This window comes from Syngnathoides biaculeatus, chromosome 13, assembly GCF_019802595.1.
Source record: "Syngnathoides biaculeatus isolate LvHL_M chromosome 13, ASM1980259v1, whole genome shotgun sequence".
Classification (NCBI taxonomy): domain Eukaryota; kingdom Metazoa; phylum Chordata; class Actinopteri; order Syngnathiformes; family Syngnathidae; genus Syngnathoides; species Syngnathoides biaculeatus.
In genome coordinates, this window is record NC_084652.1 from 5,275,691 (window position 1) to 5,299,814 (window position 24,124).

The 24,124-nt window shown below is 40.5% G+C and overlaps 2 protein-coding genes across 8 annotated transcripts in view; both read left to right on the forward strand.

Annotated features, from left to right (window-relative positions):
• The window catches only part of myom1a (myomesin 1a (skelemin)), a 32,722-nt gene extending 20,213 nt beyond the window's left edge, over positions 1 to 12,509 (forward strand). For 5 of the 6 annotated variants that reach the window (XM_061838514.1, XM_061838512.1, XM_061838516.1 and 2 more), the window contains 16 exons: positions 628 to 734; positions 903 to 947; positions 2,426 to 2,562; positions 2,640 to 2,784; positions 5,051 to 5,110; positions 5,177 to 5,244; positions 5,313 to 5,438; positions 6,641 to 6,730; positions 6,900 to 6,987; positions 8,062 to 8,100; positions 8,196 to 8,301; positions 9,627 to 9,790; positions 9,869 to 9,905; positions 10,093 to 10,115; positions 11,965 to 12,020; positions 12,105 to 12,509. In XM_061838514.1, coding sequence (XP_061694498.1) covers positions 628 to 734; positions 903 to 947; positions 2,426 to 2,562; positions 2,640 to 2,784; positions 5,051 to 5,110; positions 5,177 to 5,244; positions 5,313 to 5,438; positions 6,641 to 6,730; positions 6,900 to 6,987; positions 8,062 to 8,100; positions 8,196 to 8,301; positions 9,627 to 9,790; positions 9,869 to 9,905; positions 10,093 to 10,115; positions 11,965 to 12,020; positions 12,105 to 12,368 — 1,555 coding nt within the window. In that variant the 3' untranslated portion in view covers positions 12,369 to 12,509. The remainder of the gene's footprint in view (positions 1 to 627; positions 735 to 902; positions 948 to 2,425; positions 2,563 to 2,639; positions 2,785 to 5,050; positions 5,111 to 5,176; positions 5,245 to 5,312; positions 5,439 to 6,640; positions 6,731 to 6,899; positions 6,988 to 8,061; positions 8,101 to 8,195; positions 8,302 to 9,626; positions 9,791 to 9,868; positions 9,906 to 10,092; positions 10,116 to 11,964; positions 12,021 to 12,104) is intronic. The other variant, XM_061838517.1, reaches the window with a different exon arrangement.
• Positions 12,510 to 13,650: 1,141 nt separating this feature from the next.
• lpin2 (lipin 2) overlaps positions 13,651 to 24,124 on the forward strand; it is a 28,621-nt gene continuing 18,147 nt past the window's right edge. The window contains exons 1-2 of one of the 2 annotated variants that reach the window (XM_061839545.1): positions 13,651 to 13,961; positions 22,550 to 22,750. In XM_061839545.1, the coding sequence (XP_061695529.1) occupies positions 22,559 to 22,750 (192 nt within the window). In that variant the 5' untranslated portion in view covers positions 13,651 to 13,961; positions 22,550 to 22,558. The remainder of the gene's footprint in view (positions 13,962 to 22,549; positions 22,751 to 24,124) is intronic. The other variant, XM_061839544.1, reaches the window with a different exon arrangement.

The window sequence follows — 24,124 nt, forward strand, 5'->3', positions numbered from 1 at the left end:
CAGGTTCCCCACAGAGTCCCAAACTGTCACCATCATTAAACCTTTAGCAACATTAGAATATTATTAATCATCATAAGAGGATAACTTCAATTAACTATTTTTTTAATAGTTATTTTAAACATATTTTCTTCTCTTTGTTTCAATGAAGCAAAGAAGATAGAGTGAACCTACAGGTGTCAAACTCGAGGCCCGGGGGGCAAACCCGGCCCGCCATGTGATTTTATGTGGCCCGCAAAGGCAAATCTAGTGTCAACTTCCATGATTCTTGTGAAAATCTGTAGCAAAATTTCAATTTGTCATATATCCTAAAAGATAACTTTGGAAGCATTTTCGTGTTTTCAAACATGAATAGTTGAGAAACACATTGACCTCGATTACAGATTCCAAAACTAGGTCATAAATTTTGTGTATAATGTGATAAGGCGATTTAATATTTTTATGGTTTCACAGGCATAACTGTCCTGTGAGGGCAACCGTAACTACAACGTGGCCCGCAACAAAAATGAGTTTGACACCCCTCGATTCAAAACTGTGCTGAAGTGTACTGGACTTTCCTTGCGGAGGAAATCTGGCAAAAGATGGCTTCTTGTTCATCAGCTTGTCTTTGTGGTGGCCTCCATTATGCAGGTCCAGAGCTATCTTTAACAACCCCTCCCTGGAGGATCTGGGTATTTTCTCCTGCGTGGTCACCAACATGGAAGGCATCTCATCCAGCTACGAAGTCACCGAGGAAGGTGAGCGGCGTCTCAAATGCGCTCGCGCTTGAGCGGGACATGTGGCGAGGCACTTTGAAACTGATACACGCAACTCCCAGCTGTCGACCGAATGGAAATTGCGCTGAGAGCGAAGCGGTGCGGTTGCGACATTCACCCCTTTTGTTCTGCTCTTGTCATTGTTGACAGGTCTGATGCGTCTGCTGGACATCAGCCACGACCACAAGTTCCCTGGTGAATATGCCACACCGTCAACAACACACCCTTTCGTCCTTTTTCACTCATCACATTCTCGCCAGAGTGATGACATGAACTTCTATTACAGTCCTTTCTGTGGTACTGGTCACACAGAATACATTAATATATTAATTTGTTTTGATTTCTTTCTTTTTCCATTCGGCATTATCTATATATTATTTTTTTCCATTTCTTGATTTATTGATTTGTCTGTTTTTTATTGTTTTTAAATCCATTTATTTATGTATTTTAAAAGATCAAATTTTATATTTTTTCCTGTTCTTGAGTTATTTGTTCATTTCTTTTAATTAGTTTTGATCAACCTATCATTTGGTATTTTAAACCTTTTTTGGAAATTTCTTTAGTAATTTTATTAAGTCTTTTCTTTTAAAGCACATTTGTTTATTATGTTATTATTACGACATTTTACATCTTCCAGCTATTTTCTTAGCCGCTTATCCTCACAAGGATCGCGGGGAGTGCTGGAGCCTATCCCAGCTGTCAACGGGGAGGAGGCGGGATACACCCTGAAGTGGTTGCCAGCCAATCGCAGGGCACATAGAGACAAACAGTCGCACTCACAATCACACCTATGGGCAATTTAGTGTGCCCAATTAATGTTGCATGTTTTTGGGATGTGGGAGGAAACCGGAGTGCCCACGCAGGCACAGGAACACGCAAACGCCATACAGGCGGGTCTGAGATTGAACCCGGGACCTCAGAACTGTGAGGCCAACACTTTACCAGCTGCTCCACCGTGCCGCCACATTTTACATTATTTTCGTTATATTTGGAACATCTTGTTCTAGTTTCTAAATCAGGGGTGTCAAACTCATTTTTCATGGTTCCAGTTTCCCTCAGAGGGCCATTATGACTGAAACAAAAATATTTAGTCATCATATTTACATCATCAATTTATGAACTAGTTTTGGAATCAGAAAATAAAGGTTAATTTTTCAACTATTCACATTTGGTAACACAAAAATGCTTGTAATATCTCAACTTTATCAGTTATGATATATGACAATTTAAAATTTTGTTACAAGTTTTTACTAGAATCATGGAAATTGACACTCTAGATTGGGCTCCGCGGGCCACATAGAATCATGTGGCGGGCCAGATCTGGCGCCCGAGCCTTGAGTTTGACACCTGTGCTCTAAACCATCCTCAACATAAAACCTGGAAAGCAATTAAACAAAAAAAAAAAAAAAAACTAAACTAAATTTGCCACTCATGTCATTTAAACATCCATGTTTATATTGTACCTAGTTAACTAGCAGCTAGCTTGAGACACATAGTGTCTACATTTTCAGAGTGATTAAAAAAGACTGTTCAAACATGCAACAGAAGTCACAGAAGAAACCTGCACAAATCTAAATCAAAATAGAAATCTACCAAATAAAAATCAGGAGCAACACTTTAGAGAGAGTTTGTGTGTCTGTGCGCGATTGCTAGCTTTTTTTGTTGTTCCTCAGTTATTCCCTTCAAGAACGAAATGGCCATGGAGCTGCAAGAGAAGGGCCGCGTGCGCTTGTGGACTGAGGTGGAGAAGTTCACCAAAGACTGTCAAGTGGAGTACGTCTTTAACGACGTCATCGTTCACCCGGGAGAGGTCAGCCAACCCGACGTGGTGTGCATCGTTTCATTCCTTCCACAAACTAAGAGTTGAATTCTTTTGCCGGTCTCCAGAAATACTCCATGAACTTCGACAAGAACACCGGCATCATCGAAATGTTCATGGACTCCTTGGAAGTCACCGACGAGGGCACCTTCACCTTCAATTTGGTGGACGGCAAAGCAAAGGGCGCCACGAGCCTGGTGCTCATCGGAGAAGGTAAAACGTACAGCAAAATTGAGGCACGGCACTTACTCGTCATAATTCCCACCTTGCAGAATAGAAATAAACAGAACTACTAGAAAGAAACCAGAAAGTTTACACACAAAAAAATACAAATTTGGAGCTTGTGGAAATGTACTGTAATTCCTCGCCTACAGAACACACATGCTGACTCACCGAGTACATTTGTAAAGGAAATACCATTTGGTACATGCATACGCTGCAAGTGCCCACATTGAAACACGAGATATTCACAAAGAAAGACATTACACAGAAAGAGTTTAACGATAGCGACGTGGTAACGCTAGCTCCGCGCTTACTCTAGTGCTAACGTTAGCGTCACGCTAAAGCTAGTGCTAACGCTAGCGCCGCTAACAGGCCCGGTTAAAATAAAACAATACAGGTAAATATCACTGACACGCCAGTAACACACCAGCAAAACGCTAGCACAGCGCTAACTCTAGCGAAGCGGTAACAGGGCCGGTAAAAGTCACTTTCTCGGTACATATATTCCAGCGGTCTCAGAAGCGGTAACAGGGCTGTTAAAAGTCACTTCCTTGGCACATACATTCCACCGATCTCATTCTTACCTTTTGCGCTCGAGTGCCCCCTTGCGGCCGTTAGAAAAAGACGCACAAATCTTGCCGCATCGCCGCATAAACCGCAGGGTCGAAAGCGTGTCAAAAAAGTTGCGGCTTGTAGGTCGTAAATTACGGTACTGTGTCTTATGAATGTTATTGCTCTTCTTGCTATTTACACGATACCTTTCACATTGCACAATAGAAATATACACACAGCTAAAAATAATCCAGAGTATAAAAATAAAAAACAAGTTAGCAGCACAGCGCCACACAAGTGCACGTGTGCAATGTGCAATGTCACATGCAATAAATCCAAATAAACCAAACCAGTAGAAGCAATCCACACCGTAATGACCAGTTTTTCAGTAACAAGTAATTACCAATTCCAAACCAGATGAGAATTAATTACTGTGCATTACTTTTGCAGCTGACACACTTAAATTACATATTTCTTTTCCAACTCTGAAAGCAGTTGGACGCGTTCTACAGGAACGCGACAGCCAATCATTATAAAGCGGCGCATGTCCTGGAGCCACTAATATTGGAGCAAATCCTTATGTATCAATATCACGATAGCTTGTGAAATTGAGAGTGACAGTTGTATGTTAGGGAGCTAGCAGTATTTCATACTACCGAAGATTGTCCAAAACAACTAATGTAAGTTATCTTAGTTAAGTGATTTTTGTACGTTATTGTTGCACTATACAAATAAATTTACCTTGATTGCTTTGTTAAGCTAAGATGGGTGCGAGGCCAACTGGGTGAGTGCAATGACTTGTCCATAAGGGTTCATATTGTGTCTGTGTAGTTTTTAATGTAACGATCCATCCATCCATGCTCTTTGCCCCTTATCCTCACGAGGGTCCATTTGAACATTTCATACAATTATTATAGCGAGCAAATCTAGGATGTTTATCATAAAAAATGAAATAGGTCAGAAGTCAACATGCCACGTATATAATGAGGGCTAAAGCAATAATACGGTAAACTTAAAAAAAGAAATCCAAGAATATAACAAAAAAAAACAAATGCAAAAAAATAACACTATTAGCTTAAAAATACCAATTTTTTTTTTTTAAAAAAGTTGTTTTATGGTTGGATGAAAAATACAAGAAAACAAAAATTTATGAAAAAAACAAAACTGACTGAAAAACTATTACGATTAAAAAATACAAAACTATCCATCCATCCATTTTCTTCGCCGCCTATCCTCATGAGGGTGGCGGGAGTGCTGGAGCCTATCCCAGCTGTCAATGGACAGGAGGCAGGGTACACCCTGAACTGGTCGCCAGGCATTTGCAGGGCACATCGAGACAGCCGCACTCACAATCACACCTTGGGGCAATTTAGAGTCGCCAATTAATGTTGGATGTTAAGGGGATGTGGGAGGAAACCAGAGTGCCTGGAGGAAACCCACGCGGGCAGGGGGGGGAAAATGCAAACTCCAAACAGGCGGGTCCGGGATCGAACCCGGCACCTCGGAACTGTGAGGCCAACTCTTTACCAGCTGCTCGACCATGCTGCCTTAATATAACTAATAAACTAAATTTAATCTATTAGGTCATATACACTGTATATATATATATAATACATATTTTTTCTGTAGTTACTGTGCTTGTCCATTGAGGGGCAGCATAGCAACACATTTCCCTTCTTTTGAACCTTGCCGTTCTTATTTGCAGAATTCAGGGAGCTGCAGAAGAAATCAGAGTTCGAGAGAGCTGAATGGCTCAGGAAACAAGGTATAAACATCATCGTCATATTCCGTCATATGTAAGTATGTTTATGGAACAGGTTTCCGTCCACAGGTCCTCACTTTATCAAGTATCTGGACTTCACTGTCACGCCCCAGTGTGACGTGCTGCTGCAGTGCACGGTAAAGAATAAAACGAGTTGTGATTTCAAAAAAACATTTTGAGAGCACATTCCGCTTTCCTTCCACAGGTAGGAAACATGAAGGCGGATACGGAGATCATCTGGTACAAGAACAGCATCTCGATCGGCGAGCGCGACGAGGCCGCCAAGAAGCTGGAGAAGGACGACGACGTGCTGACCTTTAATATCGGAAAGGTCGGCAGCGCGCAGGAGTCACGGCACTTCCGATGCGGCGATGAGCTTCTATTTTGTCCGTCTGTATTGTTCAGGAAACAATTTTTAGTTCAGATTATGTACTTCTTGGTCAAAAGTATTGGAAGACACTTCTAAAGGTCCTCTAATTATAGCCATCCAAACGCAGCCCCTTTACCATCAGGTGAAAAACTGTCAATGAACACGATCAGAGTTTAATACAGCATTATATTTTTTAATCTGATTGATTTTTCAGTTTTGCTTTTTTCATAAATATTTTGGGATTTTTGTAGTTTTCATTAACAGAACCATTTTTTTGGTATTTTTAAGACAATACCATATTTTCCGCATTTGTGTTTTTGTCGTATTCTGATTATTATTTTTTTTAAGATCACCCATTCAGGCGACAAAGTGTATCAGCTGGAAAGCTTTGGCCTCACAATTGTGAGGTTCCGGGTTCGATTCCGACCCCGGCTGTGTGGAGTTTCCATGTTCTCCCCGTGCCTGCGTGGGTTTTCTCCGGGCACTCCGCTTTCCTTCAACATGCCAAAAACCTGCAACATTAATTGGACACTCTAAATTGCCCCTAGGTGTGATTGTGAGTGCGGCTGTTTGTCTCGATGTGCCCTGCGATTGGCTGGCGATCAGTTCAGGGTGTACCCCGCCTCCTGTCCGTTGACAACTGGGATAGGCCCCGAGCACTCCCGCAAATGTCAGCAGGACAGGCAGCTAAGAAAACGGATGAATGGTTTTGTATTTTTTAATCATAATAGTTTTTCTGTTTTTTTTTTTTTTTAAATTTGTGTTTTTAAGCTAATAGCGTATTTTTTTTGCATTTATGTTTTTGTCATATTCTTGGATTTTTTTTTTTAAGTTTACCGTATTATTGCTTTAGCCCTCGTTATGTATGTGTCATGTTAATTTAAGACTTGTTTCATTTTTTATGGTAAACATCCTAGATTTGCTCGCTATAATTATTGTATGAAATGTTCAAATAGTCTCTTGCTGTGAAGACACGAGTCCCGATACTTTTGCATTTTAGACCATCCAGTGATCTATGTGCTTTCCTTTCATCACTAACAATGTTTTCAATGTAACTTCCATTGGCTGTTTTCCAACGGCCAGTTGAAGTCACGTCATCATCCTTCGCCGCACGTGCTGCCGTCCATTGCCGTTAACATGCTTCATGTGTCTGAATTTCGCAGTGGGTTGTTAAGCAAGACGAGCAGGCACAAAGTGAAGGGACAAATCTGCCTGCTGAGGATACTTCGCTGCTGCTGCCACCAAGACCCAAAGTCTGGTCCATTTGGCTTTTCATGCTTTTTTTTTTCCCCATTTACTCCATGCAACCATTTCTTTCTTTGCCATGCCTGCCGCGTTGCCTCGTCTGCGTCGCGCCTTGCGCGGTTATCGATGCCGTCGTCGTTGTCATCTCTGGTCACGTTCACGCTTTTCATCCCTTAGATTTCCAAGAATGACGCGGGCATCTACGAGGTGTACCTGAGGGACGAGAGAGGCCAAGACAAGAGCAGGTTCGATATGACTAATGAAGGTAAGAGCTCGTCTTGGACGGAACTCCGCATTTCACTCAAAGTGCTTTGGAATGACACGTTACACTCTCGCTGTATACAATTAACCGTGACATTCGTATACATTTTCCAATATTTATTTTTTCAGAATGATATTTTGGGGGGGAGTTTCTGAGTTATTTTCTGTTTTTATATCATATCTAGGGATATTCATCACATTTTATTATTTTTTTTCTGATTTATTTCTGTATTTTTGCAGACATTTTTCATTTTCTAATGTTTGTATTATATGAGTATTTTTGTCTCGTATTTTGGGATTATTTTCTAATGTATGTATTTTGGTACATATTTCCTAATATTTGTTGAATCTTTTTTTCTATTATTTGAAATTTCTGTTTGTGTGTCTGTACATATATATATATATATATATAATATATATATATATATATATATATATATATACACACACACATACACACAGAAGTTTACATACACTGTGCAAAAAACACATTTCATTTTTTTTTCCACTTAAATCAAATTTCTCCCGTTTTTAAATAATCCTTTAACATTGTATTTTTGGTCAAACATGTTTGCATTGTTTTCTAATTTTATGTATTTTTGTGGTCAATAACTTTCAAAAATTCTCAATTTTTGAAAAATGTATTTTGTGTAATATTTTTGAATTTTGTTCTTGTATCTATTTTTTATTTCTATTTCTATTCATTATTTTTCTTTCATCCAATATTTATGTCAACATTTTGAGGAGGTAAAGTTTACAATATCTTCGATTTAGTTTTTTTTTTTGATATGCTGGTATGTTTGTCATAACATTTCAATTTCTTACAATACGCTGGTATTTTTACATTTTTTCACATTATTTCAATAGCAGCTAAGTGGTAGAACGGGAATGAATGAATATTTTAATCTTGTTATTTTCATGACATTGTATAATTTGTTTTAACTCTGACGATGGACGCGTCAACAAAAAACATACAGCAGTCGTACTTATTGCTCATTTCTTCACATAAAGACTAAACTCAGCGCACAATTTATGCTGTTTATTTTGTACCTCGTCCCTTTCTGTCCCTCCCCCCCAGGCTATCATACTGTAATGAACGAGGTCTTCAGAGTGATCGGTGAGTCATTAAAGCGCACGCTCACGCTCCGAAATGATGGATGTATCCACAGCGGTACTACTCGTTTCACGTTGTTGTGTTTTCCTCGCTTGCAGCCAACTCGTCCTCTCAAATCCAAGTCACCAGCACGGAGCACGGCATCATCCTCTCCTCCAACGTCGCGTACTACCACGAGGACGAGCGCGTCACTTGGCTGCACAAGTACGTCTGGTGCACGTTAGCATTTTCAACCTCGCCTCGCTACGTATTCTAAGCGTGTTAGCATATTGATCGATCAATTCTCAGTGGAATACTCGTACCTGAATAGAGGGCGAGGTGTAACGCTCACTACTCATGCCAATTTTTTGCAGTATGTTAACACACCAATAATTTTATCCATTTTCATTTGAATTAACAGTGACCGTGTGGCAAATTGCAAAATCTGCGCTAATGTTCCTTTGTGCTTCCCATACCAAAGTTGCTTTCTTGCTATGTTACCATACCAACTGTTAGCATGTAGCATTTTATCATTCTTACTAGAAATTGTAGTTGACTGACGGAATGGATGGCAAATCCTTATCAATCCCAGTCACTGTGATTTGACGGGCGGGTACGCGCCTGCGCGCCATCGCACTCGCAAAATTTGCACAGACGAGCACGAAAAGTCACGCGCGTGAAATTTGTCACGAGGAGAAATACATAGATATTGAAAGACGTCGCATATTTTGTGTACTGAGCCACAGAAGCGCGTCATGTGAGTTTTTTTTTTTTTTTAAATATGCATTGTTCTCAAATCAATAGGTATTTAAAAAATAAATAAACCGCTGGGATAGGCTTCAGCCCCCGTACACGGAAGCGTGTTGCAGCCACACGTTAACCTATGTAAAGCACTCCGGAACAGTTCATTTTCTTTTTTATTCCATTTTCTTTTTTTCATCCTTAAAAAAGAAAGTCTGTTGGGGAGAGGTTTAACGTGTGGCCGCAACACGCTTCCGTGTACGATGGAGACGACGCCCTGTTTTTTGGGTTTTTTTTTTTTAAACGCATTGTTCTTTAATGAGCCAACTTGACATTGTAAATAATTATTGGTAATTTGAAATTGAGAAGAATAATTCCTCATACAGTCGTATTTGGTTGGACACCATCCATAATGTTTAATTGCCGAAATCCATCGATCATTTCTGGTCTTTTCATGTGGTATTCCATAGAATCGCCTCTTTGAATATCTGTCTCGTCTGTCGGAACAACCAAAAGTACAACAAGTCTCGGGCATTGTGAATATTGTGCTCTGGTTCAATGTCCCCAACACTGTCGAGCAGCTCTTTTTGACCGGCAATATGGCGCCGTGAACATGGTGACGTCACGTGCACGAGCTCTATTGAGGGCAAGGTGTGCAACCATTAGGAATCTGCCTGGGTGATTTTTGTACGAGTCGCTAACTTATTATTTTAGCATTTATCTCAAGTCTTAGCAAATGAAATATAAGATCACCTCAGGCTAACTTTATGTGCCTCAAGACATCACCGTTTTGTCCGTCCCTCACCAAGGGACGCCAAGATCACCACGTCGGAGCGAGTGAAGACGGGAGTAACGGGCGAGCAGCTTTGGCTCAAGATCAACGAGCCCACCGAGAAGGACAAGGGCAGGTACACCGTCGACCTGTTTGACGGCAAAGACGGCGTCAGGCGTGCGTTTGAGCTTTCTGGGCAAGGTGACTTTTATTAGTTTCAAATTCAACAATCGGTATTTGTCACAAGATATGAACCTTTTGTGTTATTCCCCTGTGCAGCATGGGAAGAGGCATTCGAGGAATTCCAGAGGCTCAAGTGAGTAAACAAACCGATATGATGAAGTGCAAATAAATGCTTCCAGGCAGCCTGAACTAAAAATAACCTCCTCTGAGTGCTTTCAGAGTGCATTTCTTTTCCACTGCACACGTTTTTTTTTTTTTACTGTCTCAAGATGTCTCTAACAATATGACTATCATCCCTTCCTTCCTTATTCTTCCTGTAGGGCGGCAGCCATCGCAGAGAGAAGTAAGTTGAGCTTTTGCAAAACTTTGCTACTTTTTTTCCCCCAGACTTAGATGTGTTGCTGAACCTTTACTGAGAAAAGTCACACAAGGCCGTGGGGGTCATGGAAACAAACGTTAATCCCTTTCCATCATTCATGTCGGTCGCGAATGATCCCGTTCGGATGTGCGGCGGCGTCTTTGTCCACATTAAGTAAAATCGAGAAGTGGGGGGTGGGGGTTACAAACTCACCACATTGAGCACAAAAACTGGAGAGAGGAAGAGACATGATGGTTTTTCAGGGTCTTTTGTGTTAAGTTTATTTTTTGAAGTGCTATGTGAAATAATAATACAGTATTATTAATGCATGCTTTTTTAAATTACCAGTTCATTTTACACCTAATTTGGTCACAAAATTGAAATAATTGCCATCACTACTTCACATCTTCATAATTGCCTGTTCTTCGCTCGTAGACAGCTGTTTGGTTTTCATGCCGGTTACACAACTAACTACCCAAATTCCCGCCCCACAGAGTGCACCTGGTTATAAGGCTCACCCAGTCCACCCTACTAAAAAATGTCTATAGAATATTTCTAAAGAACTATCGAACTTTAGGACCCAAATCCTATAGAATGTATATAGAAATTCTATTGTTCTGTAGAAATTCTATAGAAAATCACACCCAAAGTTCTATTGTACAATTGTTCTGTACAAATTCTATAGAATTCTATGGATTTCTATAGAATTTTTTTAGCAGAGCATTTCTAAAGGAAATACCATTTGATACATACACACGCCGCAGCTGTGTAAAAGCACCAAGTGCCCACATTGAAATCCACATTAAAACACGAGATACTTACAAAGAAAGACGGTACACAAAAAGTTTAATGCTAGCGCTAATGCTAATGCTAGCGATAACAGGGCCGTTTAAAAAAAAACATACCGGTAAAAATCACAGAGACATGGCAGTAACACATTAGCCAGCGCTAACACGGCTGGACCGGTAGGCCACTTCCTCGGCACATACAGTGAAGAAAATAAGTATTTGAACCCCCTGCTATATTGCAAGTTCTCCCACTTGGAAATCACAGAGGGGTCTGAAATTTTCATCGTAAGTGCGTGTCCACTGTGAGAGGGATCATCTAAAAAGAAATATCCAGAAATCACAATGTATGATTTTTTTTTTTTTCAACGATTTGTGATACGGCTGTAAATAAGTATTTGAACACTTGAGGAAACCAATGTTACTATTTGGTACAGTAGCCTTTGTTTGCAATTACAGAGGTCAAACGTTTCCTGTAGTTGTTTGAGGGTCAGAATTCTAGCTGATAGGTGTTCAAATACTTATTTACAGCCGTATCACACAAATAGTTAAAAAATCATACATTGTGATTTCTGGATTTTTCTTTTTAGATGATCTCTCTCACAGTGGACATGCACCTATGATGAAAATTTCAGACCCCTACATGATTTCCAAGTGGTAGAACTTGCAATATAGCATGGGGTTCAAATACTCATTTTCTTGACTGTATATTCCACCGGTCTCACTCTTACCTGTTCCGCTCGAGCGCCCCATTGCGACCGTTAGAAAAAAATAGCCCCATCACCGCATAAACCGCAGGATTGAAAAAAGTCGCAGTTTACAGGCCGGAAATTACAGTAGTACAAGTATTATCTTCCTGAATCAAAATTCCAAATCTTCAGCTTTAGTATTTTGTTTGTCTACTAGTGGTACCTCCTGTTTTCCTCCCATCTGTTTAATTAATTGCGTGATTAATTTGGAACAAGTGGAAATGTCATTAAAAGGAGTCCACCTAGCAGGTGTGTAAACAAATACAGAACTAATTGTCCTTTCTTGTATTTCTTGTTTAGATCGCGCTCGCGTCATTGGAGGCCTGCCAGACGTGGTTGCAATCCAAGAGGGCAAGGTAAGCTAATCTTTCTTCTTTTATATCACGTTACACCTCCATTCTTCCCTTGTTTTTTTTTTTTTTCTCTCCCCCGCCCTCCAGTCTCTTAACCTGACCGGCAACGTGTGGGGGGACCCCACGCCCGAGGTCAACTGGACCAAGAACGAGCGCGAGCTGGTGACCGACGAGCGCTACGTGCTCAAGTTCGAGCACGGCAAGTACGCCAGCATCGCCATCGCCGCCGTCACCCGCGCCGACTCGGGAAAATACGCGCTGGTGGTGCGCAACAAGTACGGCACGGAGGCCGGGCAGTTCACGGTCAGCGTGTACAACCCAGAGGACGACGAAAAGGACGAGGAGAAGTAGGACTTAGGGGGCGGGGGGTTGGAGAGCAAATAACTCGCTAAGACAAGCCATGCGGCGTTTATAGCTTGTCGGTGTTCTACGTGAGCTTTGAAAACAGGGTGATGGGTAAAAAGAGAAACAAAATAAAGGAACTACTCTTCATCCTGTGTTTGTTTTGTCATTGACAAACTATGTACCCTCCAACACAACACAATGCAAAAAAAACAAAACCAAAACAAATCCAACAGGAATACTAAAAATATCGCCAAAATCCAACTTACATAATAAGGAATAGTAAACATTTTTCATCATTATTTGTCAAGGTTGTCTAATAGGTAAGAACATCTGCTTCACAGTTGGTCCGATCGCTTTTTTCATTTACCCCTTAGTAGTTTTATATTTTGTTTAAATTTTGTATTTTATATATTGATGTTGAGTATTTCTTCAAATGTTTGCTATTTTTTGTGCATTTCTAATATTTTGTCCAATTTTCATTTTTTTCTGTTCTATTTTTGTACACTGTATACGGTTCAATATTCTAGCACTTTTCGATCAAAAGTCTGCATTTTCCCCAATATTTTTTTTCAAAATGTGTATTTTTCCAAGCAGCATAGTGGTGCCACTGGTTGGAGCATTGGCCTCAGCGTTCTGAGGACCAGGATTCAAATCCCGGCCCCGCCTGTGTACAGTTTGCATCTTCTCCCCACGTGCCTGCGTGTGTTTTCTCCGAGCCCTCCGGTTTCCTCCCACACCCCAAAAACATGCAACATTAATTGGACACTCTAAATTGCCCCGAGGTGAAATTGTGACCGTTTGTCTCTAAGTGCTTTGCGATTGGCTGGCAACCAGTACAGGGTGTACCCCGCCTCCTCCCTGATCATATGTGGGTTTGGCTCCAGCACCCCCGCGACCCTTGTGATGATAAGCAGCAAAGAAAATGGATGGATGTATAGGTTTCCGTATACTCTGTTAACATTTTTTTCAAAGTACTTTTTCAATATAATATTTTTGTATTTTCTTCACATATTTGTTTGAAATATGAAATAAAAAAGGAAAAAGTAGAGATTTGTGGACAAAAAAAATTAGAAAATACGATAAAACAAAAACCACAAAAGCACTAGGTAAAAATGCAATATAACATGAAACATATACCAATATAAAAAATAAAGATATTACAAAAAAAATGTTTTCCAGAATCTGCATCTAAATAAACCAATCACGTTGTGTTGCTAAAGAAAAGTAGTCAGTAGTGTATTATTTTTTTTTTTAATTTGGATGAGTTCCACTGCTTTATTCGAAAGCAGGTGCATGTCAAAACTGAGCATTCATATTATTATTAGATGCGCGCGTGTGTGTGTTTTGCTCACGCCGTCCCACCACCATCGTCATCATCCTCTCCGAGCTCCACACAGGAGCAGGACCACCGCTCCCTTCCCGTTCATCCGCCACTCAGGTCGGTGGTCTCGGCCACGGACGCGTTAGCCAGTCGGGGAGGTTCCACAGCCCCGAAGGAGGTGGTGAAATAGTAGTGGTAGTTCCACCCACGGGGGCGAGGAGGACATGGAGGACACGACGATTTGCTGATAAACAACCCCTCGCTGAAGTCGACACAAGGTAAATTGAAATATAAAATATGTATTTATAAAGAGGATATCGTCGTTTTACGGCGACGTTTGTCATCTTGTCACATCGCGCAGGCAACTAGCGGAAGTTAGCAAAGAAGCTAGCTGATGCCCTTTTCCCCGCAGCTTCGAATTATTAATTTCGTGTCCTCTCAATTTTTGGACATTACATTTTAATAGAAATACAATTAAAGGAGTAAAACGCGCTTGTTCTGGGCAGTAGATAGGCGGCGCAAGTCGCTTATTACCGGTTGCCTTTTGCCTGTGGTTTGAACGGTGAAGCCGATATAAACTAAAACAGCAGCTAGCCGATGGACGACAACGTCTCGTTCGCGATGTCTCATTCATTTTCCACTTTCGTCAATTTTAGCTTCTTTCACGCCTGTCATAAATGTCCACCATTAGCCCCCGCAAGACAGCTTTTCCACCTTAGTTTCTTTTCGTCCTTTCCCACCAATCTAGCCATGACGTTGAAATGCTGTGGTGACGTTTGCGAGTCATGTTAGCTTTAATATGTCCACATGTTGGCTTTAATCGCTCAATTATCGTTGTTTTCTTCTACTTGAGATATATATATATATATATATATATATATTTTATAATATGAGGCGCTTTTGTGTTGTGTGTCAGTGGAAAGATTCCCGAAAGAGCCACATAGCAGTAAGTGGCACCTTTTCAAAACTGTAGTTCCCTGAGAGGAACTACAAATTTAGAATTTTGGACCCTATTTTTAGTGGAATTTTTCGACTGTGTGCTTTCAAACTAGTCATAGGCAAAAAAAAAAAAAAAGTTTTGCAGTACCGTACTTCACATACCAATACCAAGTCGATGATACAGGGCTTGTTTTGCTGCCCCAAAACACTTGTGCAGTGCATTGCACAAGAGCACCTCAACAGTAGTCAAGCGGCAAACTGGCATCTCTTCACCAGTTGTCATTTTATATTTGTCTGAAGCGGGATACATATCTTTAGGTAGGCACCTACCACAATTTCTGACGCATATTACATTTAACGTTAAAAATAAAAGGCTTCCAGAAACAATTCTCGTGACCAAACTTTTATCTCAAAACATTAGAATCTCAAATCAATTTTTAGTTATTGAAATTAATAGAAATGCAGTTAACACATTGCAGCCCCTCCAAAAAAACAAATTGGGTGATTTGATAAGAAAATAAAATCACTTCAAACTTATGATTCTGCAATAATACGGTAATAACATTTGCGCTCCACAGAACCTGCAATTTATTCCCCACATATTTTCCCGTACATCAAGACAACAAAATTGACCGAGCAAAACAATTTTTTTTTGCTGATGCCCACATAACACAGTCGGCCAGGCCCTGTCTTTGAACCTACGCAGACCACTCACAGGTAGCATCCATTTTCTACCTCCATCTCACATGCGCATTTTAATATTTGGCTTCTTCTTAATCAATGCAAAAATCATCACCTGTAAAAGATATTCTACAATTGTATCCTTATTGTTTTCCTCCACATGAATGCTGTCCTCCTGTTTGGCCTTAAAAGAAACAACCCCAACATGTCAATTGCGGTTGACTTTACCAAATTTTACATTTTTTCAGTTTGTTTTTGTTGTTTTGTATGTCCTCATCCCTTATAGGTTGAAAAAAGTAAGAAGCTGTTAGCTAGAAAGAACATACATATGTTTTGTAAATGTTTACGCCATTCATTTTGAAGGTGAGTTAGAAGTAATATTAATTTTGTTATTATAGTTTATAAACCCCACGCTTAAAGTCATTGAGTTCAATGAAATATTCACCTATATTTGATGAAACTGAAAGCAACACCCATTACTCTCCCATCAATCAATACCAACGGTAGTGTCCAGAAAATCGGTAAAGTCGGACAGACACGGATGTCGTGGAGTTCGAGCGCGACGCCGTTTTCCCCTCAGGCATTTCATTCAAACGTGTCACATGAGCGTGACTCTTTCCTAATCACTCACGCAAGACTGATGCAGCCCAGTCAAAACATCTTGTCAGCACGTATTTGCCAATATTTGCAAGTGTGCTAAAGATAGCGCAATATCTTTTTTTTTTTCCTTCGGCGGCGGGGGTTGAACGTAACTTCGGCACGTCTCTCTTGACTTCTTTGCAGCCAGCATCGAAGAATTAAGGTTACCGTGAAGTAAGTGCGCTACTTAAAAGTAAAAGAGACTGTTGGTGCCAAGCTACTTTCATCCAGTGTTGGCAAGTGTTTCAATGCATAAGTATTGGTTCATATTTAATTTTTTGGTGTCTTCTTCCCGTTTTTTTGTTTTTTTTTTATTCTTGTTGGGTTTGGAGGACTCAGGTATCAACTAAAGTTTTGGCAACAAAGTACTATAAATTGGAACTCTTGTGACCGGTGTGGTGCGTTTGAATCCAATTGTTTGTGCTGGTTGTTTGGACTGTCTTCATTTTGGGACGTTTGTATGTCCATTAAAAAAAAACAACAACAAAAAAACACATGTATACCTGTACAGTGTAACTCACGTTTGCTTGGCAATATGTTTAGCTGGTTTCATCCAACTTATTTTCAACAAAGGAGTTTGATTTGGTTCAGGTGTGGTGTATTTGATTGCATTTATTCAAGTGTAACGGTTTGTACTGCTCCTGGTTTTGTTTTGGTTACTCAGTACGTCCCCCTTTTTTTTCTTTTTAAAATTCCTGTTTAATAGGATGCCCAACTAAAACCGACCAGCTTTTTGACAATAAAGGATTTTGATTAGGTTCCTGTGTGGCTGGTGTTGTCCATTTAAGTCTTTTTGAACCACTACTGGTTTTATTTTGGTAGTTTTCTACCTCCCATTTTTGTTCCCATGACTGTTAGCTTGGTAGACCTCTTGGTTGCTACCAAGCTCAAGTTTGTCAAAAGAGCGCTTGGATTTGGAGATTCTCTGACGGTGTCCTGAATTTGAGTCCATTTGTTTGTGTTGCTACTGGTTTGATTCTGGCAGATTTTATTATTTTTTTTTACTTTCTGTTTTGTTCTCGGTTTATTTGAAAGGACTCTCAGCTGCTTTGAACCGACCTTTTGTCAACAGTTTGAATCCGATTTGGATCCTGTGCGGTTGGTCTTTTGCATTGGAGTCGATCCCTATCAGGTACTAATGTTTTTATTTTGGAAGATTTCCTTGTTTTTTCCATGCAGTCTCGCAACCGTTCTTCAACAAAACTTCAATCTGGATATCTTGTGACTGGTGTCATGCATTCAAATCCATCTGTTTGTGTTGCTTTTGGTTCAATTTAGGTAGATTTATGTTCCCTGTATTATTATTTTTTTTTAATACCCGTTGGATTTCAGACAAACCGTTTGTACACCAAGCAAGCACTTTGATTTGAATCTTGTGACTGGTGCCGCACATTTTAATTATGCCGTTTAACAAGGAGGCGCACTGAGTGAACCGGTACACTGATACGTTCCGGTCTCACGCTAGCTTATGTTATTGTGATTTTTGAACATTTTACATGGAGTTAACAATTGTTTTTACATGTAGTTATGTGACTGTTAATGTTCAGAAATAATAGAGCTTCCATTGTTTCTTTTTTAAATTACTGTCGGTGATTTAAGAACTGATGTCTGTCTGTGTTGCTCAATTCCCGTTCAGCGCACTTGTTGATGTCTCAAATGAGTGTAAAATTATCCTTGTGTGTTTTGCTTGGCTCTTCTCTGTCTGCTAGGAGAGACTTTTATTGTCACTAAATTGAAAGCCAATTGTGCCGTGGTGCTTCCAAACACTGGTATTATTGTTGGGATAAGTACAGCTGTATTATGCTTGTATTTTCTGAAGGTATAGAACCTTATTTAATAAAATATTACCAATGAGATTTAATTCCTTTTGGGAAGGTTGTGTTAAATATATAAATATAGCTAGCAGTAATTACTAAGGCCGCTGAAGTTGAACAGCTCTCAGTTTGACCATTTTGGGTTTTGTTCTATGTGTGGGGGTGTATTTGTTTGAAATTTCATTTTTCATTATGGTTGATTTACTTTCACGCTTTTTGGACTTGGCAGGGAAAATATGTTTGGCATCATTTGGAAATGAAAAGCCCCGGGTGTGTGGGGTTTGCTGAAATCGCTGGCGCATTGAAACTTAAAAAGTAAAGGCAAGAATCTGTTCGATGATCAAAACTGTTGCCTTTATAAAATATGCAGTTACTGTACGTTCTACATTCTCAACTCTATCAGTCTCGGTAATGGCTGGTGGTATAATGGTACAACTAGAACAAAACACTGTCTTAGCTTCAATTACCAAGTTTTAATTCGCAAATGTAACTTGTACACTTGGTATGTACAGTAATAGTGCATTTGTGTGTATTCAGATTTTTCGGTATGGTACAGAGGAACATCAAGTTTCCACACGGAACAGATTAGTAAGTGTAACTGCCACACAGCTACTCTGTAAACAGATAGAGGGAAGCTCATCCTCTGGCTATAGAGGACGTCCGGGTATGCGATATGCGTTTGGCAGTACGTCAAACGTGTTCAGTTGTTGAAACAGCATCACGACAATGTGGTCTTTAGTCTTTGTAGGCAACAGTTTAACCCAGGAAGAGACTACTGTATTTCTATTTTCATTTTATCCCATGGGGGGAAAAAAGACAGTGAAAAATCAGAGGTACAGTGAAGAAAATAAGTATTTGAACACCCTGCTATATTGCAAGTTTCACTTAGAAATCATGGAGGGGTCTGAAATATTCATCGTGGGTGCATGTCCACCGTGAGAGAGATAATCTAAAAAGAAAAATCCAGAAATCACAATATATGATTTTTTTTTTTTTTTACTATTTGTCTGATACAGCTGCAAATAAATATTTGAACACGTGAGGAAAAAACAATGTTAATATGTGGTACACTAGCGTTTGTTTGCAATTACAGAGGTCAAACGTTTCCTTTAATTGTTCACCAGGGTTGCACACACTGCAGGGGGGATTTTGGCCCGCTCCTCCACACAGAACTTCTCTTGATATGTTGTTGAGAAACAGAGAGTTTCAGCTCCCGGCAAATATTTTCTATTGGGTTGAAGTCTGAAGACTGGGTAGGCCATGCCAGAACCTTGATATGCTTCTTACGGAGCCCACTCCTTGGTTTTCCTGGCTGTGTGCTTCGGGTCATTGTCATGTTGAAAGACCCAGCCACGACCCATCTTCAATGCTCTGGGTGAGGGAACGAGGTTGTTCCCCAAAAGCTCACAATACATGGCCACGGTCATCCTCTCCTTAATACAGTGCAGTCGTCCTGTCCCATGTGCCGAAAAACACCCCGAAAGCATGATGCTACCACCCCATGCTTCACAGTAGGCATGGTGTTCTTGAGATCTTCACTGCACTGGAACATTGTGGGTTCCCCCTTAAAGGTTCCTCCACTGCAGGCATCTTTCCAAATTTGTGTAACTCAAAATACAATGAACACTTGGACTCATTTTAACATGCTGTATTAGAATCTAAATGGGATAATCCCCCTGCGGCATTACTCGTTCTTACACCACTTTCAACGTCCTGGATGGGCTGTCACACGTTTCGGATATAGATTAATGCACCGCAGTAACACCCGACCCATTGTGCCGCTTTATCCTATTGGTCGAAGCTGGCAGTAAACAAGAAGCCAATAAACTGCCCCGTTTGATCACAATAACAAGCAAACGCAGCAATGATGATATCGTACATGTGATGACAGTGTGTGCAAGAATCTCACACCGCAGAGCACACCTTGTTATCAGCGGGGAAAAACACCGTAGTGTGTGTCCCCTTATCAGACATCAGCACCTTACACTGCCATCTCATTGGCTCAACTTAGGATCCTGTGTACTGGGATTAAAAAAAAAACAAAAAACTTACGAGTTATAAAGTTTTATGACAGTGTTTCACAAGAGCGTGGTGAGCCAAAGTAGTGATAAATCAGGGATAAATAAAGAGCACAGTTAGGATGGTTGATTTATGTTATACAACAAGCGGGTGGTGGTCACGGTAGAGTGTCATGAGGCCTTGTGGACACCATGAAGAGACAAAGATCCTCAGGAACCACCAGCACAGAGGACAACACTGACAGCAGTGAGCTTGAGGACTCCTCAGGACTCAGGTCCTCTTGGTCCCTGGTGAGTTGGTCTTATGCTACATTTCCAGCCCAGGACCGACCGTTGTTTGTTTGCATCTGAACTATTGGCTAAATTTAGCTTCAAGGCTGGAAAAAAGAAGACTGGCTAAAGCAATAGTCTTAGGAATGGACGTATGATTTAATTTAATTTATGAATTAATTAAAGGTTATTTTAAAAACATTTTTAATGGGAGACAGATCAGTACACCGCTGGTAAGCATGTTTGCTTCACAGTTGTGAGGTTTAGGGTTCCAATCTCTTCCTTCCACATTCCAAAAATCTTTTAGCACTCAAAATTTGAGGTCACCAACCTATTGGAAACAGAGTGCTATTTCTTGGCTAATAATTAATCAGAAGGAATAACAAATTTGATTAAATGATTTGGGTGTAAATATTTGCCTCAGTCATTGCACCCGCTTATTTGTCACTACGAATGATATGGTTCGGTCAGGCACAATACTGACCTTTGAACTATATATATTTTTCCAATTTCCCATTTTACACCAGTGCAAGGTGGGATTGTAAAAGAATAGTGGGAGAGAAACTAATGCTCCTCTCTTGGAGTTGGCTCTATTTTTACTTTGTATTTTTAGAAAGCTAATGAAAAAAAAATAGTGAGCTGTTTTTGGAATACTCATATGGTCTTTGGTGGTTAGCTGTTAGCTTTGGGCACTGTTTTGTTGACATCCCTCCCTCAAACTGTCCAGTAGTGTGAATGGTTGTTTGTCCCCGTTTCCTGCGGTTGGCCCTTGGGAGAGTCCACGGTATACCCCTTTTGTCGTCCAAAAGTCAGCTAGGATGTAGAGAATAGATCAAATTTTTTTTTTTAACCCTCTCTGGACCAAATAAAATTTTGCAGAGAGAAAAATCTAATTCTTTCAGAAAATGATACTCTGGACTGAATTTTCGGTTATATTAAACCTGTTGCAAATGTGCAACCCCTGCCTGGAAAGGGGAAGGTAGGAATAAGAGCAAGTCTCGCTGAAATGTTTAGGAAATTTCATATAAGTTGCATCCACACACACTAATAATGATGGATTCCACACATGATTAAAAATTTAAGACTTCCCTCGGTCACCTGCGCTGTAATGCAAAACCACTGCCACGTAGAGGACCGGAGAGGGACATTGCAGGGGTTTTTCGCTTTTTGATGGTTCTGTCCCTGTGGCATCAACACAAGCTAATTTAGTACACAACTTGGAACACTGACTGTAACACTAGCAAATGCCAGCAAAGTACTAATAATTACAATTAATATATGGACGGGGAACACGTTGTGGCCGTAAAGTATCAGTTTTGCCTCATTTGCCATAATACTAGTTCAGTGCCTCCCATTGCTGCGTCGTGTGAAACCGAAGACTACCTGTTTAGAGACTTAGTAATTTAAAATATGGGTCCTTTCAGTGGATCTTTTGATTGCAAACTGAAACCCTCCTCCACATTCTCGCAGCTTCACCATGTTTTGCTTTTTACCCATCGATGAATGGTTGGGTTTTATGTTTTTACACATTATTATTATATTATAAAGATGTAAACACAATTATCATCGGCAAAACCTGAACCTGATTTTAAATATTCAGCATCTATTCTCTCTCTCGCTCTCTCTCATATTCATATATATATATATATGTATATATATATAATATATATATACACACACACTGCGCCACTGCCCAATTGCGCACTTGTCACACACTCTCAGCGCACATGAAAACCGATCCAGAGCAGTGAACCACTGCCTGATGTCTTTTGTTTTGTTTTGTTTTTAACACGGAAGCACACGAGCTGCTGCTCAGCCAACTTCTACTTCCTAGTTTACCTGACACCGCCCCACTCTGCTCTTAAAGGGGTAGACTCTTGATTACAAACAGAACACACACCCACAATTGGTGGACCACACTCGTAACTTTATATCTGAGGGCATGACTGACCACACTGTTGCATTTTTTTAAATGTGAATGACTGTTGTATAATTTTTTTTCTTTTAGTGACCCTTTGAGATGGCTGCCTGTGTTTAGGTGTGTGTTGTCAATTTTGAGTTTCGAAACATGGTTCCTCTTCTATGAAGGGCTCCTGATTGTTATTGTCAGATACTGTCTTATATATCAGTCAGTCTTTCACTGCTTTTAAACGGTCCACCATCTTGTTCGTACGACATGGGTTGCGTACATAGCGTAATGACACGCTTGTGCATACGTTTCTCAAATCTAAGCAGCTCCCCTCTTCCACGGCTAGACTCTGAACTAAAGGTCAGTGTGAGATGTAAACATTTCAAATGATGTCAACAAAGTTAGTGCATTTACAATCCCCTGTAAACTAACCCTTGGCCTGACATGCTGTCTTTGTTTGCTTCTTTTTGGAACATCATCACGTGCATTACATACAGTATGAGTAGCCAGTTTCTAATTATTTGGGTGATTTTTCTTCTGGGATTGTACGCCTCAAAAACCCGCCCGGGTCATTAAACATTGGACTTTCCTCTCAGGTGGACACTATGAACTACGTAGGTCAGCTAGCCGGGCAGGTGCTGGTCACCGTCAAGGAGCTGTACAAGGGCATCAACCAGGCCACGCTGTCGGGATGCATCGACATCGTGGTGGTTCGCCAGCGAGATGACACCTACCAGTGTTCGCCCTTCCACGTGCGCTTTGGAAAGCTGGGTGTGCTGCGCTCCAAAGAGAAAGTGGTGAGTTACCCTTAGAGTTAAACGATCTTTGTTCAAGATATGACCTCGTGGGGATGATTTATGTTTCCTGTTTTATGGCCGGTTGTCAAAGTTATTTTGCTTCGGTCATGCACAAACAAAACTAAACCGTGCGGCAACTTAGCATTGCCCATCAATCTCGTATATGTGGCTCAAAAGATGTCCAGATTTTTCAGTATTTGCAGAGTGCATTAATAGCCTCTTTAAAACAGGAATCAGGTAGCAGGAATTTTTCAAGGAGGAAGTACCTATCCTCACAAAAATAAAATAATTTCTTCAGAGGTTCCAAGCTTGTTTTGCGTCAGAAAAATTAAAGGAAATCCCACAATGAGGGGGGTCAAACTCATTTTTCCCGCAGGCCACGTTGTTGTTCAGGTTTCCCTCAGAGGGCCGTTATGACTGTGGAGGAAAAATATTAAATCATCTCATCATATTTACATCATCAATTTATGAACAAGTTTTTGATTCAGAAATCAAGGGTAATGTGTTTTGTTTTGGTAACACAAAAATGCTTGTATTATCTCAACTTCTATCATTTATGATATATGACAATTTGAAATTTTTGGTACAGATTTTTACAGGAATCATGGAAATTCACAATAGATTTGGCTTTGCGGGCCACATAAAATCATCTGGTGGGCCAGATCTGGCCCCGGGCTTTGAATTTGACACCTGTGCCATAATGGAAACTAGATTAAAAATAATTAAAACTTGAATAATTAAAAGGTTTCATCAGAATCATCTTTATTGACCTTAAAGGCACATAAAGGCCTGTAAGGACTTAATCACCACAGATGTGAAGACAACAGGCCTGTAGTCATTCTGACCTAAGATTGCGGGCCTCTTGGCAACAAGGATGATGGCGGAGAATTCGAAGTAGGATGGGTCGTCGCACAGCTCCAGTGATCTGCTGAAGATCTTTGAGAAGACTGAACCACACTTTGAGGCAGGATGCGGGCACAGGATGTGGCCGAGCAACTTTGATAATCTTCTGTTGTTTGAAGATGTCTTACGTCGTGTTCGTGGACGGTCAACGCGGAAGTCAGAGGTGCTGAAGTGGTCGGTGGTGCGATTTGGTGGGAGCGGGGTGCGAAAGTGTCCATCTGCAGGCCGGGTCGCCTACCCTTTGTAATAACTCCCAAAGTTCCTCTTGAGGTGTAAAATTGACAGTTTGAGTTTGTTCTGCCTACTCCATTTAGCTGTTTTTTATGTGGAGCAGTGACCCCAGGAAAGGTGGAAAAATTCTGGCTTCTGCAGGCTTTGTCTGCTACCCTCTACGTTTTTACGACACACTTGGGTAGTATTTTTTTTCTTCTTCTTTCTTTGCCTCGATGAATGGTCATCCACGGAATGACA